The 19,034-nt window shown below is 36.8% G+C and overlaps 1 protein-coding gene and 1 long non-coding RNA gene across 3 annotated transcripts; both read right to left on the bottom strand.

Annotated features, from left to right (window-relative positions):
- Positions 1-1,829: 1,829 nt before the first annotated feature.
- Positions 1,830-4,160, bottom strand: LOC131156557 (uncharacterized). Its single transcript, XR_009137023.1, has 3 exons — positions 3,760-4,160; positions 3,264-3,326; positions 1,830-2,142 (listed from the first exon to the last, which is right to left on the bottom strand). It is a non-coding gene; the product is annotated as an uncharacterized LOC131156557 (long non-coding RNA).
- A 306-nt stretch (positions 4,161-4,466) lies between these two features.
- Positions 4,467-11,379, bottom strand: LOC131156556 (uncharacterized). 2 transcript variants are annotated; one of them, XM_058110338.1, is made up of 4 exons: positions 10,756-11,379; positions 10,260-10,322; positions 9,074-9,138; positions 4,467-8,492 (listed from the first exon to the last, which is right to left on the bottom strand). In XM_058110338.1, the coding sequence occupies exon 4, from the start codon at positions 8,489-8,491 to the stop codon at positions 6,017-6,019; it is 2,475 nt and encodes an 824-aa protein (XP_057966321.1). In that variant the 5' UTR covers position 8,492; positions 9,074-9,138; positions 10,260-10,322; positions 10,756-11,379; the 3' UTR covers positions 4,467-6,016. The 2 variants fall into 2 exon arrangements, with proteins under 2 accessions (XP_057966321.1, XP_057966322.1); XM_058110339.1 differs by lacking the exon at positions 10,260-10,322.
- Positions 11,380-19,034: the final 7,655 nt, after the last annotated feature.

Raw genomic sequence — 19,034 nt, forward strand, 5'->3', positions numbered from 1 at the left:
ACCACCTGGACGAGCAGATCAGGCTCGCAAGTAGAGGGGTTGTTAGTCTGCCCTGTTAAGGGCGAATAGTATTTTTGGGTAGTATTTTTGCATGCCTTGACTTCAGTAGGGAATAATTTTGAGGAGAACAGTGATTTATGTATAATTTATGGGATATTTAGATGCTTTGGTATTATAATTTTTGTGGTTATATTTATGTATGTGACTTTCCACTATTTAGGTTAATGTTTGATATTAAAATAGAGGAAAATATTTTATTTTATTAGCAGGTTGTTACAATTTGGTATCAGAGCATGAAATTTCACAGTAACTATTATAAAAAAAGAAAAGAAAAAGAAAGTAAGTGAAATCTCAATTAATTTAGCAGGATATTACAATCATTCTGCCCATTGGGCTCGTCGACTAGTGCCCTGCACTCGTCGACTAGTGTTGACTAGTGACTCGTCAACGAATTCCCTGTTCTCGTTGATGAGTGCCCTGAATCAAAAAAAGTTATCAACATGAAAGTTGTGAGATTTTTACTTATCTTTCTAAGGACACAAAGATTGTCATTTTTGGACTTCTCTAGCAAAAGTTATGCCCCGAAAATCGAAAAATGTTCAGGAAATTTAATTAGTGCATAACTTAAGTTTTAAACCCAACCAAAAAGCCTTTTAAATAATTAAAACATTCTTGGACAAAAGTATATGAAATATATGAAGTGTAATAGAGTTTAATACTTGTCCAAATGAGTTTTCTCTTAAGTATAAGATATCTTGTTAATAAAAACACATTTGAAAATTCATTTCAATATCTTATATGCTTAGTATGTCCTTTATGAAAATATACTTGACTTTCTTGAGTTTTTAGGACATAAAGCTCATTTTGACACAACCGGAACCAAGTATAAAAATATTTTTAAAACTAGGATGTTAAAAATTTATCCCTTTGAAAACATATTTTGAGTTTAGGATTGTTTTTGACAAACTTTTTGAATTTAACTTTGAAAACCATGAATGTGAGTTTGTGACTTTACTGCAATCCTATAAACTCAAGTGTTCTAATATATATATGCAATGCTTAACTCTTACTCAAAAATCATGCAAGAAACACACACACTAGAGTTACAACATAGACTACCTCAAACACTCCCCAAGTACATATAAGACTATATTAAGCTTCCTTTGGTCATGCTTGGGTCCTTCCGAGTACGTGTCCATTTGATCTTTTCTTCTTAACGTCTAATCGATCTGATCTTTGCCCTCGATCCAGTACTTCGTGAATGTTCACTTGTACACGTACTAAGCATAATCTGTAAAGATGGAAGACACTAGGAACAACAAGTATGTTAATATCATCAAAACACAATAAGCCATGATAGTGTGGCTATCAAGGTTAACATTCTCCGCCTTTTTGATGATGTCAAACCTATTAAGAATTTACTTAATCTTTTTATTTGTATTTATACTTACTATGGCTTGATGTACAAAGATAAGCTAACCTAGAACCACTAATGGGTTTTTATAATCAAAACAAGATAATTAAGTTTATGTAGCCTCTATGGCTAACATTCTCTCCCTTTTTTATGATGACAAACCAATGGTGTTCTCCTATAGGGTATATTTTAAAGCTCTCCGTCAATTTATGCATATTCTTAGATAAGACTAACATTTGCTCCCCCTTACTATATGTATATAAGGTAAAAATATTTATCTATATTTTTCATATCTATTAGAGTTTTAAACATGCATACCATAAAAATAGAAAGTTCATGTAAGATAAAACAAATAAGCAATTAGAACTTTTATATTATCTTTGAATTACCACATGCATTCTGTAACGTCCCTGAATTTCATAACATAAAATATCACATAATAAATAAAATGGTCAACCCGAACCCGTGGGTAGCGGGGACACCTGTCATACACAGCGGAAAACCTAGCAGCAGTACACATAAAATCTCAAACATCCAGTCATAAAATATAATACCAGAGCTTTCTATAACATTATGATACTGTACTACTATACATCCTCATGTACATCAAAATATCTCTAGGGTCAAACACAAAATAATTCTAACCCTAGTACAAAATCTTACCCTCCTCACAGGGTAATCTCACTAATCTCAACGGCGGTCTTGACCCGCCGGTCTCTCAGGGACTCCTGAAAAATGTAATAATATTGGGGGTGAGACACTTCTCAGTAAGGGAAAATAAACTAAATACAGCTGTGTGGCAACATGAATATTTAAAGCATTTATACGTATATAGTACATTTCATAACTCCATAAACATCATCATATCGTACTGGGTAAACATATATTTTCACATCTGTTAATAATTCATATCATACATAAAATCATTTGTTATAACTGTAGTACTGAAAATAAACCCAGGATGACTAGCTAGCTGGTGTCATGTATTACCCCCCATGACGGGTTGTGCAGCCCGAAGGCGGGACCCGACAATGGCTGGCCGACCACTGTCGAATCAAATATGTCTGTAAGTACGATGAGCCCGCCACACCCTGGTCCGGACTGCCAGGTGGACGTCCACACTCTACTGAAAGCCACATCGACTATCCATCTCCCATCCCCTCGTGGGACGGTAGCACTAATAAGGCCTCGTGCCAAAATGAACCCATAGCTACGGTACCGAGCTCCTGGTCTGAACTAAACTAACATCCTGGTTGTGAAAACGTATAATACATGATCATACGTAACATCATTACGGCCTCGTGCCGAAAACATAGATACGGCCTCGTGCCGAAAATATAAATACATATAAATACGGCCTCGTGCCGATAACATAAATACGGCCTCGTGCCGATAACATAAATATATGGCCTCGCGCCAAAAACATAAATACGGCCTCGTGCCGATAACATAAATATATGGCCTCGCGCCAAAATTGTTTCAGGTATATATATATACTGAAAATATCTCATTTATCACACAATCGTCAAAACCATCACAACATAACTCATATTTTCATAAATGCCTGAAATCATGCTTGGTTCGTAAAATCTTTCACATCATAATACATTTCACATAAAATAATATTCATGCCACACATATGCTGTTAAAAGTCATACTTCATATTCTAAAAACGTGAATTATTTACATCTCATACATACATATACATTTTAATCATCATAGCAGTATTTTTCTCAATCGTACATTTCATGCGTAATACACAATATAACATATGCTTTTCTGAAAATAAATTTACTCATAATCAATAATAATTTGTATGAAAAATTACTGCTTTAGTTTATTCCCTTACCTGACTATTCAGAAATTCCTTAGAACCCAAAATTTCACGCCCTTGGCGCCCGAAATTTAATTCCTGCAATTTACATTTTTCCCCAGATTAATTAATCTATTTCTCCAAAATAATACTCATCTAGCCTTCCTTAGGCTCCATATACCTCAAATTAATATTTAAACTATTATTTAATATCCCTACTTAATTTTTTAAATTTTGCCTGCGGGTCCCAAAATTACACCCGCGACGCTCACCCGAGCCCTAAATTTCAAAAATCCCATTTCAGTCGCAGATGCTTAATATTTTAGCATTTCTAAATTAATGCTAATTAATTAAAAATAAGCCCCTTAATAATCGCCGCACCCCAAATTTGGAGTTTTGGCCCGACACCCCCACGAAAATTCCGTCCCACTAGACTTGTAGAGAATCATCCCTAGATTCTCGTGGTGGTGTCCGTTCGTCAATTGGGCTTATATTTTACAAGAAATTAAAGAAAAAGGGGGAAATGACTTACCCCAGGGAATATGCCTACGCCGCTCCTACTATCGATCCGCTCCAGTAGAAATGACGGCAGCAGCGAATGGAGTCCAGTGGTATCTTCGGATTTTCGATCGGGCGAAAATCCGTCACGAAATCGAGGAGAGAGAGAGAGAGAACGTGAGGAGAGAGAGAGAGAGTGAGCTGCGTTGCAGCAACAGAGAAAAAATAAATAAAGAAGAAGAAGAAGAAGAAGATGATGATGATGTGGGGATGGGATGATGATGATGTGGGGATGGGATGTTTAAATAAAACATTTCATCCTGAAGCTTTCTGAAGCTTCAGGATGTTACTATTAATAATAATAATAATAATAATAATAATATATTTAATTAATAATAATAATAATATATTTTATTAATAAAATAAAAATAAATTTTAATTAATTAATTTTTTTTTTCTTTTTTTTTTCTTTTTCTTTTTCTTTTAAATTCGATTAATTAATTAATTATTTTTTTTCTTTTTTTTTTTAAATTCATTTAATAATTAATTAATTAATAATTATTATTATTTTTAATTATTTATTTTTAATATTTTTTTTTTTTATTTTTTTTTTTTTCGAAATCAATCCACTAATATTTTATATCTCTTTTTGGGGTTTTTACATTCTCCCCACCTTATAAAAATTTCGTCCTCGAAATTTGCCATTCCCCTATTTCCCTTTCTTAGCGAAACCACTTCTTATTTTTATTAATTACCCTCACTTATGGCGGAGGAATACCGTGGTTACAATGAGGGCTCTGGGAGATTACAACTAGTCAAAATTCTCCCAAAACCATTCATGTTTCAAAACTAAAAAACTTTATCTATCTTATGTTACACTATACAAATAAAAACTACAACAATATTCCATTCACTTGACTGGCTCAACTCTAACTCCACTGAATAAGTGTGGATATCTCTGGCGCATCTGATCCTCTAGTTCCCAAGAAGCCTCTTCAATGGCATGGTTGCGCCACAGAACTTTTACCAGTGGAATCTTTTTCGTGCGTAGCTCCTGTTCCTTCCAGTCAAGAATTTGCACTGGCACTTCCTCATAAACTAAAGTATCGCCCAATTCCAGTGCTTCATATCTAATCACATGGGAGGGGTCTGGGACGTATTTCCTCAACATAGAAACGTGGAATACGTCATGGATCCTAAATAGGACCGATGGTAATGCCAAACGATAGGCAACTGGACCCACTCTCTCAAGAATCTCGAATGGTCCAATATACCTAGGGCTCAGCTTACCCTTCCTCCCGAACCTCATAACACCCTTCAGCGGTGCCACCTTCAGGAACACGTGATCTCCTGTGTCAAACTCCAATTCTCGCCGACGAGTATCAGCATAACTCTTCTGCCGGCTCTGCGCTGTCAAACTTGCTGGCACGTCAAACACTGACCCACAAACTGAGCTATCTCCCTTTTCATGTTGCTCCACCAGAAGGACTCTCGGAGATCCCTGTACATTTTAGTGCTACCCGGATGTACAGTATATAGGGATCGATGTGCTTCCTCCAGAATGACTTTCTTGATCTCAGGATCGGCAGGAACACATAACCTAGTATGGAACCTCAGGGCTCCATCATCTGAAATGCTGAACTCTAATTCCTGACCATCCTGTACCTTTCCCATAAGCTCTACCAGTTCTGCATCATTCCTCTGAGCTGCTTTAATCCTCTCCTATAGAGTCGGCTGCAAAACCAAGTCAGCAATGAACACCTGGTGATCACCCTCTACCAGCTCCACACCAAGCCTCTCCAAATCCATCTGAATCGGATGCTGAATCTCCCTTGCAGATACAGATGATTCCACTGATTTCCGACTCAAAGCATCAGCAACCACATTAGCCTTTCCTGGGTGGTAGCTAATAGTGCAGTCGTAATCCTTTATTAGCTCCAACCATCTCCTCTGCCTCATATTCAATTCCTTCTGCGTGAAGAAATACTTTAAACTCTTATGGTCAGTAAATATCTCACACCTACCCCCATATAGATAGTGCCTCCAAATCTTCAGCGCGTAAACAATCGCCGCCAACTCCAGATCGTGGGTAGGGTAGTTCTTCTCATATTCTTTCAACTGTCATGAGGCATAGGCTATCACTCTCCCCTGCTGCATCAACACGCATCCGAGCCCTTTATGGAACGCATCGCTGTAAATTACGAACCCCTCTTCTCCTGAAGGAATCGTCAACACAGGCGCAGTGATGAGTCGCTGCTTCAACTCTGGAAGCTCTGCTCACATTCATCAGACTACTCAAACTTTGCTCCTTTCCTGGTCAATCTGGTCAATGGGCCCGACAATCGAGAAAAGCCCTCAACAAACCTGCGATAGTACCCAGCCAATCCTAGGAAACTCCTGATCTCGTGCACGTTCTTTGGTCGTACCCAGTCAACTACCGCCTCAATCTTACTCGGATCAACAGAAATACCACCCTTGGATACAACGTGTCCAAGGAAGGTAACCTGTTCCAGCCAGAACTCACACTTCTTGAGTTTTGCATATAGCTTCTTCTCTCGCAGCACCTGCAACACTATACTCAAATGCTCCTCATGCTCCTCTGCACTCTTCGAATATACCAGTATATCATCAATAAATACTACCACAAACTGATCCAAATACTGGTGAAAAACCCTGTTCATAAGATCCATAAACACCGCAGGAGCATTCGTCAACCCAAATGGCATAACTAGAAATTCATAGTGACCATACCGTGTTCTAAATGCCGTCTTCAGAACATCTTCCGCCCTGACTTTCACCTGATGGTACCCGGAGCGTAAATCTATCTTCGAAAAGATCTGTGTCCCCTGTAACTGGTCAAACAAATCATCAATACGCGGGAGCGGGTATTTATTCTTGATAGTTACTTTATTTATTTCTCGATAGTCGATGCACAATCTCATCGAGCCATCCTTCTTCCTCACAAACAAAACTGGTGCTCCCCAGGGTGACACACTGGGCCGAATGAACCCCTTATCTAACAGCTCCTGCAACTGCTCTTTCAATTCTTTTAGCTCTGCCGGTGCCATTCTATACGGCGCCTTCGAAATCGGTGTTGTCCCCGGAACCAGATCAATAACAAACTCTACCTCACGATCAGGAGGTAGTCCCGGCAAATCCTCTGGAAATACATCAGGGAAATCTCTCACCACTGGGATATCCTCCACCCTCAGTTCGCCTTCTGATACAGTCTTCACATAGGCTAAATATCCCTGACAACCTTCTGATAGCAATCTACACGCCTGGATAGCCGATAATAACTGAGGTGGGGTGCGCACATGTGATCCCACAAATCTGTACTCCTGTCCCTCTGGAGGTCTAAACACTACCACTCTCTGACGGCAATCAATGCTAGCATAGTGGGCAGCTAGCCAATCCATGCCCAAGATCACCTCAAACCCATGCATGTCTAAAATCACCAAATTAGCTAACAAATACCTCCCTTGAATATCCACTGGACAGTCCCTGAGTACCTTCCTACATACCCCTACGGTTCCAGTTGGCGTAGCAACAGACAAACTAATTTCTAACTGCTGAGGCTCAAACCCACACAATTTAACATAATCCCAGGCGATAAATGAATGCGTCGCCCCAGAATCAAACAAAATAGTAGCTTTAAATGACAGTATTGAAACAGTACCTGTCACCACATCTCCTGCCGCCTCAGCGTCGCCCGGTGTCAAAGCAAAAACTCTGGCTGGGGCCGTATTCCTCTGCTGGCCTCCTCGTGGTGCCTGGTAACCTCCTCGTGCAGGTCTAGGAACAGTACCAATCTGTGTCGGACACTCCCTCATCATATGTCCCGGCTCCCCGCACCTGTAGCAGACACCTCGCCCAGCACGACACTCTCCCAGGTGTTTCTTCCCGCAAGATGGGCAAGCGGGAGATGGTTGTGCACCCTGGAAACCGCGATTCCCGGTCTTCTGTCTCCGGTCCCTATAATAGCCACCTCTCTTCCACGCGGCACGGTCGGCTCCCTGCTGGAAATCAGAAGGTATGGATCTCTTCTTCTGCCTCTGCTCCTCAGCCTCCAATCGCTCTCCAGTCTCTGCTATAGTGGCTCTATCCACTAGTTCAGTAAAATCCTGCAACTTCAGAATCGATACCTGCTTATAAATTTCTCTCCTCAAACCTCTTTCAAACTGTCGTACCTTCTTCACCTCATCTGGAATAATGTACGGGGCGAAGCGAGATAGTTCGATGAACCTCGCCGCGTACTGCTGTACTGACAGCTGTCCCTGCTTCAGATTCAGGAACTCCGTAATCTTAGCCTCCCTAGAAGAGGCTGGAAAATACCTGTCGAAGAATATCTCTCTAAATCGCCCCCAAGTCATCTCTACAGGTATAGTCCTCTGCTGCTCTAACAATCTCACTGCTGACCACCATCTCTCGGCCTCTCCAGTCAATCTGTAGGTGGCGAACAGCACCTTCTGCTCCTCATAACACTGCAGCACTGCAAAAATTTTCTCCATCTCCTGCACCCAATTCTCAGCGACTGCAGGATCCGTTCCCCCTGAGAAAGCTGGAGGATTCATCTTTATGAACTTCTCGATCGTACAACCGTGGCCTACAGACGGACCACCTTGTTCTCTCGAACTCCTGGCAATTTCTGCCATAACCTGCTGTGCTACGCTGCGTAAGACTGCATCTGAATCACTACCCGCAGCGCCTGAGGGTCCAGCGCCCTCACTCCCACTAGCGTGGGCACTATTTCCACCGTGGTCCATCCTGAAAAGAAGAAATAACTTAACTCAAAACCTCTTTTCCTACGTGTATCCCCCAACTCATATAGTATATTCTCCTAATTAACTTCTCACTCCTAATCTCAATTCAAGGTTCAATCCTGCAACCTAGATACCCGACCCGACGATAGTTTACAATGAATTTCCTGAAATCGTCACCCCAGGAAAATCATACAAACCACCACGGAAGTCCTGCATCTAGACAACAAAACCAGACCTCAAATCCTTTTATCCTATACTCTGGTATTATTACTGCTGCACTCTAGAGTCTACAGAACCTAGTATCCTAGGCTCTGATACCAAATGTAACGTCCCTGAATTTCATAACATAAAATATCACATAATAAATAAAATGGTCAACCCGAACCCGTGGGTAGCGGGGACACCTGTCATACACAGCGGAAAACCTAGCAGCAGTACACATAAAATCTCAAACATCCAGTCATAAAATATAATACCAGAGCTTTCTATAACATTATGATACTGTACTACTATACATCCTCATGTACATCAAAATATCTCTAGGGTCAAACACAAAATAATTCTAACCCTAGTACAAAATCTTACCCTCCTCACAGGGTAATCTCACTAATCTCAACGGCGGTCTTGACCCGCCGGTCTCTCAGGGACTCCTGAAAAATGTAATAATATTGGGGGTGAGACACTTCTCAGTAAGGGAAAATAAACTAAATACAGCTGTGTGGCAACATGAATATTTAAAGCATTTATACGTATATAGTACATTTCATAACTCCATAAACATCATCATATCGTACTGGGTAAACATATATTTTCACATCTGTTAATAATTCATATCATACATAAAATCATTTGTTATAACTGTAGTACTGAAAATAAACCCAGGATGACTAGCTAGCTGGTGTCATGTATTACCCCCCATGACGGGTTGTGCAGCCCGAAGGCGGGACCCGACAATGGCTGGCCGACCACTGTCGAATCAAATATGTCTGTAAGTACGATGAGCCCGCCACACCCTGGTCCGGACTGCCAGGTGGACGTCCACACTCTACTGAAAGCCACATCGACTATCCATCTCCCATCCCCTCGTGGGACGGTAGCACTAATAAGGCCTCGTGCCAAAATGAACCCATAGCTACGGTACCGAGCTCCTGGTCTGAACTAAACTAACATCCTGGTTGTGAAAACGTATAATACATGATCATACGTAACATCATTACGGCCTCGTGCCGAAAACATAGATACGGCCTCGTGCCGAAAATATAAATACATATAAATACGGCCTCGTGCCGATAACATAAATACGGCCTCGTGCCGATAACATAAATATATGGCCTCGCGCCAAAAACATAAATACGGCCTCGTGCCGATAACATAAATATATGGCCTCGCGCCAAAATTGTTTCAGGTATATATATATACTGAAAATATCTCATTTATCACACAATCGTCAAAACCATCACAACATAACTCATATTTTCATAAATGCCTGAAATCATGCTTGGTTCGTAAAATCTTTCACATCATAATACATTTCACATAAAATAATATTCATGCCACACATATGCTGTTAAAAGTCATACTTCATATTCTAAAAACGTGAATTATTTACATCTCATACATACATATACATTTTAATCATCATAGCAGTATTTTTCTCAATCGTACATTTCATGCGTAATACACAATATAACATATGCTTTTCTGAAAATAAATTTACTCATAATCAATAATAATTTGTATGAAAAATTACTGCTTTAGTTTATTCCCTTACCTGACTATTCAGAAATTCCTTAGAACCCAAAATTTCACGCCCTTGGCGCCCGAAATTTAATTCCTGCAATTTACATTTTTCCCCAGATTAATTAATCTATTTCTCCAAAATAATACTCATCTAGCCTTCCTTAGGCTCCATATACCTCAAATTAATATTTAAACTATTATTTAATATCCCTACTTAATTTTTTAAATTTTGCCTGCGGGTCCCAAAATTACACCCGCGACGCTCACCCGAGCCCTAAATTTCAAAAATCCCATTTCAGTCGCAGATGCTTAATATTTTAGCATTTCTAAATTAATGCTAATTAATTAAAAATAAGCCCCTTAATAATCGCCGCACCCCAAATTTGGAGTTTTGGCCCGACACCCCCACGAAAATTCCGTCCCACTAGACTTGTAGAGAATCATCCCTAGATTCTCGTGGTGGTGTCCGTTCGTCAATTGGGCTTATATTTTACAAGAAATTAAAGAAAAAGGGGGAAATGACTTACCCCAGGGAATATGCCTACGCCGCTCCTACTATCGATCCGCTCCAGTAGAAATGACGGCAGCAGCGAATGGAGTCCAGTGGTATCTTCGGATTTTCGATCGGGCGAAAATCCGTCACGAAATCGAGGAGAGAGAGAGAGAGAACGTGAGGAGAGAGAGAGAGAGTGAGCTGCGTTGCAGCAACAGAGAAAAAATAAATAAAGAAGAAGAAGAAGAAGAAGATGATGATGATGTGGGGATGGGATGATGATGATGTGGGGATGGGATGTTTAAATAAAACATTTCATCCTGAAGCTTTCTGAAGCTTCAGGATGTTACTATTAATAATAATAATAATAATAATAATAATAATATATTTAATTAATATTAATAATAATATATTTTATTAATAAAATAAAAATAAATTTTAATTAATTAATTTTTTTTTTCTTTTTTTTTTCTTTTTCTTTTTCTTTTAAATTCGATTAATTAATTAATTATTTTTTTTTCTTTTTTTTTTAAATTCATTTAATAATTAATTAATTAATAATTATTATTATTTTTAATTATTTATTTTTAATATTTTTTTTTTTATTTTTTTTTTTTTCGAAATCAATCCACTAATATTTTATATCTCTTTTTGGGGTTTTTACACATTCTACCCCACATGCATTTTCCATGCATTTCACTTCTTCCCCTCACATAACACCACACAACATTTTCTTAACAAAGAGGACACCAAACTATCATCTCCCCCTTTGATCATCATCAAAAAGAGAGGCAAAAATTCATTATACCAAAAAATGATTTCTCTCATTTAGCCTTGATAGCCACACTATCATGACTTATTGTATTTTGATGATATTAACTTACTTGTTGTTCCTAGTGTCTTCCATCTTTGCAGATTATGCTTAGTACAGGTACAAGTGACACATTCACGAAGTATTGAATCGAAGGCAAAAATCAGACCGAGTAGATGTCAAAAAGGAAATATCAAATGGAAATGTACTCGGAAGGACCCAAGCATGACCAAAGGAAGCTTAATGTAATCTTATATGTATTTAGGGAGTGTTTGAGGTAGTCTATATTGTAACTTTTGCGGGTGTGCTTTTTGTCTAATTTTTGAGTAAGAGTTGAGCATTGCATATGTATACTAGGACACTTAAGTTTATAGGATTGCATTAAAGTCACAAACTCACATTCATGGTTTTCAAAGTTAAATTCAAAAAGTTTGTCCAAAACAACCCTAAACTCAAAATACGTTTTCAAAGGGGCAAATTTTTAACATCTTAGTTTTAAGAACATTTTTATACTTGGTCTCGGTTGTGTCAAAATGAGCTTTATGCTCTAAGCACTCAAGAAAGTCAAGTATATTTTCATAAAGGACATACTAAGCATATAAGATATCGCAACGAATTTTCAAATGTGGTTTTATGAACAAGATATCTTATACTCAAGCATAAACTCATTTGGACAAGTATTAAACTCTATTAGACTTAATATATTTCATATACTTTTGTCCAAGAATGTTTTAATTGTTTAAAAGGCTTTTTGATTGGGTTTAAAACCTAAGTTATGCACCCATCAAATTTTTTGAACACCCTTCAGTTTTTAAGACATAACTTTTTCTAGAAAAGTCCAAAAAGAATGATCTTGGTGTCCCTTGAAAGGTAAGAAAAAATTTCACAACTTTCATGTTGATAACTTTTTCCGATTCAAGGCACTCGTCAACAAGAATAGGGGATTCGTTGACAAGTCACTAGTCAACACTAGTTGACGAGTGCAGGGCACTAGTCGACGAGCCCAACAAGCAGAATGATGTTAACAGGAAAAAAAACGATCAATTTTGTTTGGGAATTGCTCCAAACGATCCAATAACAGTTAGTTGGGTATTTTGGCTTGTAAGAACCCGAACCGTGAGAAATTGGAATTCTGCAGATTTTGTTGACGAAGCCAGAATTTGTCGACGAAGGTAGAAGGCTTTTCGTCGATGAAATTCAGAGGTTCGTCAACGAAGAGAAGCCGAGAGGCAGAAATTGGAAATATCAGGGTTCGTTGACGAAGGCACCATTTCGTCGATGAAATTAGCCGGTTCAAAGGTCTATAAAAGGAAATTTTCATTGCTTAACCATTAAGTTACTTCAAAATCTCTCTCTCTCTTTCTAAAATCTCTTTACTCTCTCCTTCTTTCTAGATTTCTTCGCCAATCGTTGACGAAATCAGGAAACGGAAGTTACCATGAGGATCGTGGAAGGATTCTCTACAACTTTTATGGATCGGAATCTCGTTTCGGAGGTTTTCGGGTTTTGGCGAAAAATTGAGGTAAGGCTCGGTTTTCATTTCTGATCTGGTAGTTTTGTAGAGGATGGTCTTGTGAGTATATTCTGTATTGTGATTTGTAGGTTTTGGAACTCAATTCGTTGTTTAGAGCCTTGGTGTTCGGGTTTTGTTATACGGGGTTAAGGTAAGGGGAAACTGTGTTATATTGGTTATTTTTGAAATTGGACCAGTGGAATTGTTGTCCATGGTCCTGTGTGTGTTTTGGCTACTCATTTGGGGGGAATCTAATGGGGAAACTATGGGTTTTTCATTAATGCAGTTTTGGAAAAAGGGGGCGACGGGCTAAATCCCGGGTTTTGTTGAAAACTGAGTATATGTGTGATTTATACTGCGTGATTGGGATGGTCGTGCCTTGACTGTGTTTAAATTGTATTTGTTTGGAAAACCATGTTATAGATTATCAAATGAGTGTGGTTTGTTTGGTTATATAAGCATGCATGTGTGTGTGATGTATTGAATTGCTGATGGGACAGCGATTCCAAAGTGAGTCTAGGTACTGAGAGTGTCCGGTTCTATATCCGAGGGCGTGAGCCTATTCCGGCAGATCAGGCCGAAGGGTATGGATCCACCAGTTAGCGCAGGTACGATGCCATGGGAGTTGAGGACTAGCTATGTGTCGGTGGCGCCATGCTTCGCGGATGGCTACGAGCCAACACTGGATTGTCACGGACCGACTTCGAGCCGATGGGTGTGACGACACTAGGTTACTGATCATGTGTGTGTATTATGACAGGGCTGCGTATGAATGGCCGCCGTACATACATTTTTACAAGTCCTTCGAGTAAACGGAACTAGCGTCCTGGTTAGGGAGCGTAGTGGTTGGTGTACTGTGTTAGCGCTTGGGTAAGTGCTAGGACTGTAGTTTTGTTGGGTTGCCATTTTGGGTTGTATTTGGGCACCCAATTTGTACATTTTGTTAGAGCCATATTCTGCTCTTGTATAGACTCTGGTATGGTACTTCATATGTTTATATAGAATGACTTTTTCTACTGCGTATATAATTGTGTTGGATGTGTTTAGGGTGCCTGAGAACCCCATGGGGTCGGACCCTCATCCATTGTACTGTATCTTTGATGATTTGTACGATATAGGGACAGGTTAGGTTACTTAACTCACCTCTAGGTCCCATTTCGGGGTTCGGGGCGTGACAGTTGGCTATAAATACAAGTTATTGGGCTTGTTCAGATATGGTTTTAGTGATTTATGCAAGTCTATAGTGAAAAATATCATTTTATTCAAAACCTAACACTTGGCATTTTAGTTATTCATTCCAAGTGCTCAATCTCTCTTGTTCACTTATCTTATTTGAATCATTCATTGAGAGAGTAGTGTGAGGTTTGATTGTATTTGATATCAGCTCATTGTGAGGAGCATTGCTTTGTATTATCCATCATCTTGTAAAAGGTTCTTTGTGAACCGTTGTTGGTGAAGGTTTTTGTGAACCAAAGTGAAGGGGCTTAGTGAGCGCGATAGGGATTTGTTCTTGAGTGTAGGGATTTTTTCCCAAGTTGTAAGACTTCTCTGCTGGTGAAAGAGTATCCTTAGTGGATTGTGGAATCCTTGACTTTGTGCTAAGGTGTGGACATAGGTTTGATGCCGAACCACGTTAAATACCGGTGTTAAGATTTTTTCTCTCTATACTCTTTATTTTTTTCTTGTGCATGATTTATATTTTATATATTGTGATATAATTGTTTGCCATCTTGTCAAGACTATTGTTTTGTAGAGAGAAATTTTTAATACGCGAAAAGAGTCATTCACCCCCCCCTTTGACTCTACATTGTATATCCGATGCGGGGCACACATATATACTCCACGGGCTACAACCGTCTAACAAGTGGTATTAAAGCCAGACGCTTGCATTTAACGGTGAAGGAGTAGCCTTAGTGGATTGCGGAATCCTTGACTTTATGCTAAGGCGTGGACGTAGACTTGGTGCTGAACCACGTTAAATATCGGTGTTAAACTTTTCTCTCCCTATACTCTTTATTTTTGTCTTGTGTATGATTTATATTTTGTACATTATAATATAATTTTTTGTCATCTTGTCAAAACTATTGTTTTGTAGAGAGAAATTTATAATACGCGAAAATAGTCATTCACCCCCTTTGAGTTTACATTGTGTATCCGCTGTAGGGCACACGTATATACTCCACGGGCTACAACAACTAACAAATATCATTTCAATTAGAATGAGGGGAGATAGTTTTTGAGAGAAGCTAGATATACACAAGTTAATTCATTTCAACTTGACCCAAAAATCCAAATAATTAGATATATTAAAACTTCGTCCCTACTTATCAATAAGAGAATAAAATATAAATTTAAAAAAAAGGTCCCTCCATTCCCTAGATTAGTGGATCAGTTTTGAAAGGGACTTGGTAGCAAAAAAAAAAAAAAAATGTATTATATATCATCATAGATTTTTTTAAAGTAACCCATATATTAATAGGAGAGAACAATGAACAGTTAAGTATCTAACTATTTTCCAAATAAGCTATTAATATTTAACGAATTTTGTATACTCCTAATGCTCTCAATGATAATTTTTTAGAATAAAATTGCATTACCTTTCTAGCAAGCTACACAAATAATCCATTTTAGAATATATATATATATATACAACTATGTGTGTTATATGCGCACGCGTGCTCGCTTGGATTTTTTTCTTGTAAAAAAATTGGTAACTTATTAATACATAATTTTATGTCTTACAAAGGAAAATGAAAACTTGGTATATTTTGGATAACATCTCCTAGAGGGTTAGGGATTTTCTATATATATATATATATATATATATATCTAATAATTTCCAAAAATTTATTGAATTTTTCTCAAATTTTTTTGCAAATTTTAGGGATTTTCTTTGTTTTCACTATTTCATTGAGACTTTATTTCATGCAATTTTTATACTTTATAGTTTTGAAAGATTTTTTGAGATTTTTACATTTTTGTGGGACTTCAAAGCTTTTATTTTTTTCTTAGAATTTCCTTGATATTACTATTAGATTTTTTTTTTGAAAATGTTAATTTTTTCCCTATTATCTACTATATTTTTTATTTTATCTTTTTGAAAATTTTGTATTTTCTTGTATTGTTTTACTATTTACTTATTTCTTTTACTTTAAAGCAAATATCTATATATATAATATAAATTATACTGAATTTGGTTCAACCAACCAATTCAACAAGTTAAATCAAGTCGAGTCCTACTCAATAATTAGGATTTAGGGTTCCAACTGGGACATTCACTTAGAATCATAATAACCTCTTTTCTTATTTACTAAACTCAATATACATACAATAAGAGTTTAGCGCTTCTATGTCTAGTTACCACTTTGTCTGTTTTACTCCACAACCACTCCATCATAATGTTTATGTATTCTCTCTAATAGGCTCTCTCTCTCTCTCGGAAGGCATCAAGGCAATCATGACTGCTGGAGAGTGTTGTAATGTTAGCCTATTTGAGACCCTCAAACATCCCTTCTCTCACTTGATAAAATTTACAAAAAAAATGCATCTCAATATACCTTTCATGTGTACTTAAAGGACAAAAAAATGAGATTTTTTTTTTTAATAATGATATTTAAGATCCTTTGAACACTCAACTAATCTATCAGGATAACGGGTCGATCCCTTTATGAAAAGTCATAACTTCTAACTTTAAAACTTAAAACTAATCATTTAACTAGAAGAACCTCAAATTTATTACTTGACCTTCCCTAAGGAAGTAAAAAATAATAATAATAATTTATTATTCACTAAAAATTTTGAGTAAGATCCTCAAAAGAGAGTGTCTAAGAGAGAAGGTTGAAGTCTCCAACTCTATGGTCACTTGGACTCTTGACCTACAAGGAGTCCTTAATCATAATCTTTATCTTCCTTCATGGTCCATTATTATTATTATTATGATTGGGGGGGATGGGGTGCAGGTGATTCAACTTTCAAGGGGCCCACCATTGAAAAGCAAATTAATATGACAGCCAGCTAGCTAGCTCTCCCCTCTTGTAATTGCCTTCTAGGCTTCTACATTTATATATTAATATTATATATATATGTATTTATATCTACCACATTAAGAAATTAATTCATGATAGCCCCCTTAATCTTTTTATTTGTATTTTTTTAACTCTATCACATTGATACTATTTTTTAATTCATCTCCTATTCCATATTTACTTTTAAATTCTTTTTAAATATTTCAGATCTTTTCTATGTTGAAGTCCCAGACTACAACAATTGGGCTAAATCTTTAGAAAAACTTTTGATGAGTATTGTTTGTGACTTGCATGAATACATATTTAAGATTTTAAGTTCAAATAGTGATAGGGATAATTTAATCGGATTTACTTAAATGCTAAGAGCGAAGTGGAGTTTTGGTAACACTGAGATACCAGTTTCCATTCTTCATTTTATGGTTTACTAGTGAATTACTAGGTATGCATCAATAGGTGAACGGTAATTTAGTGCTACTTGAGTGGATTCGGTTAGAGTTTTGAATTATCCAAAAAAAAAAAAATACTAATAGGGGTGAGTAGATATATGAAGTGTTCAACGTGTTAGCAAGCAGTTAGAAAATAAAAATATATTTGTTTTTAAAATTTTTTTCAAAATTAATATTGAAAGAATTATTTCAAAAGTAAAACCTTTGTAATTATCAATAAATTTAGAAAATACAAAATGAAAATAACTTTATGAGGTCTGAGTAGCCTTATGATTTCCTCAACCTTACGTTTGTTAACTTTTTGTTTTTAAAAATTATAAAAGGATCAACTTTTTATTGAAAAAATAAATTAAATTTATGAGAAGAAGCTAGAAATAAAAATATATATGTTTTTAAAAATATTTTCAAAAATTAATATTGAAAGAATTATTTCAAAGTGATACTTTTGTAGTTATCTATAAATTTAGAACATAAACAATGAAAATAACTTCATGATGTCTGAGTAGTTTTATGATTTTTAACCCTATGTTTAGAGAGCGCTTTGGATTTGAATTTGAATAAGGTATAATGTAAAATTATATTTAAATTTATTCAAATTCATCCAAACTTAAATTCAAGGTCCAAAATTCATATTCCACGGATATGTTCTGGAGATCGCTTTGAATTTGAATTTGAATTTGAATAAGGTATAATGTAAAATTATATTTAAATTTATTCAAATTCATCCAAACTTAAATTCAAGGTCAAAAATTCATATGAGAATTAATGTACTCCACTAGGAAAATTAATGTAATGAGAATGACCCTTTTTTTTTTTTTTTTTTTTTTCTCAAAGGTCATTTTTACTTTCCCATGAAACAAACAGGGGTAAGGGTCAAGGGCTAATAAAGAGGATGCCCTTTTCTAAGTCTTCTCAGAAGAAGTAAGAGGAAGGGCCTGGGCGTTTTCCAAGTAAGCTGCTGTGGGTCAATTAATTACCAAGTAAGTTGCTGTGGGTCAATTAATCACCCCCAAAAAGAAAATATGCATAAGGAATATGTCCTACACCAATGATACTGCCCTTTTCATTAGGACTCCAGCCTGTTTTCTACTTGCACTGATAAAGACCAACCACAAACATACATGATGTTTTCCCACTTGTTTCTTGTTTATGCTCTTTCTACCTCTCTTATCAATGCATTTTAAGTCTTTAAAAAAAAATAAAAAAAAATTTTTACTTTTTTTTTTTCTTTTTTTTAAATTTTGTTTGCCATGGCTAGCTTGTAAAAACGGGGATGAAATTGATTCTTAGTTGAAGTATTGGGTGAGTCTGATTCCCATTTTTTACATCATGTTTGATTTGTAGAGCGGAACAGAGTATGGATGCAATGAAATAAAAGCTCGAATAAAAAGTATGACCAAATCAAGTGATAAGTTTAGTCTCATTCGACTCAGTTTCATTTTGTTTCTGTATGCTAGTAGTATATTTGGTACATAGAAATGGAATGTAATTGAATATATCACTTCTTTTTTTTCATTC

The sequence above is a fragment of the Malania oleifera genome, chromosome 5 (assembly GCF_029873635.1).
Source record: "Malania oleifera isolate guangnan ecotype guangnan chromosome 5, ASM2987363v1, whole genome shotgun sequence".
Classification (NCBI taxonomy): domain Eukaryota; kingdom Viridiplantae; phylum Streptophyta; class Magnoliopsida; order Santalales; family Ximeniaceae; genus Malania; species Malania oleifera.

What these genes read in the sequence shown, in the direction of transcription:
- LOC131156556 (XM_058110339.1), bottom strand. Translation starts at nt 8,491, where the DNA reads ATGGACCACGGTGGAAATAGTGCCCACGCTAGTGGGAGTGAGGGCGCT.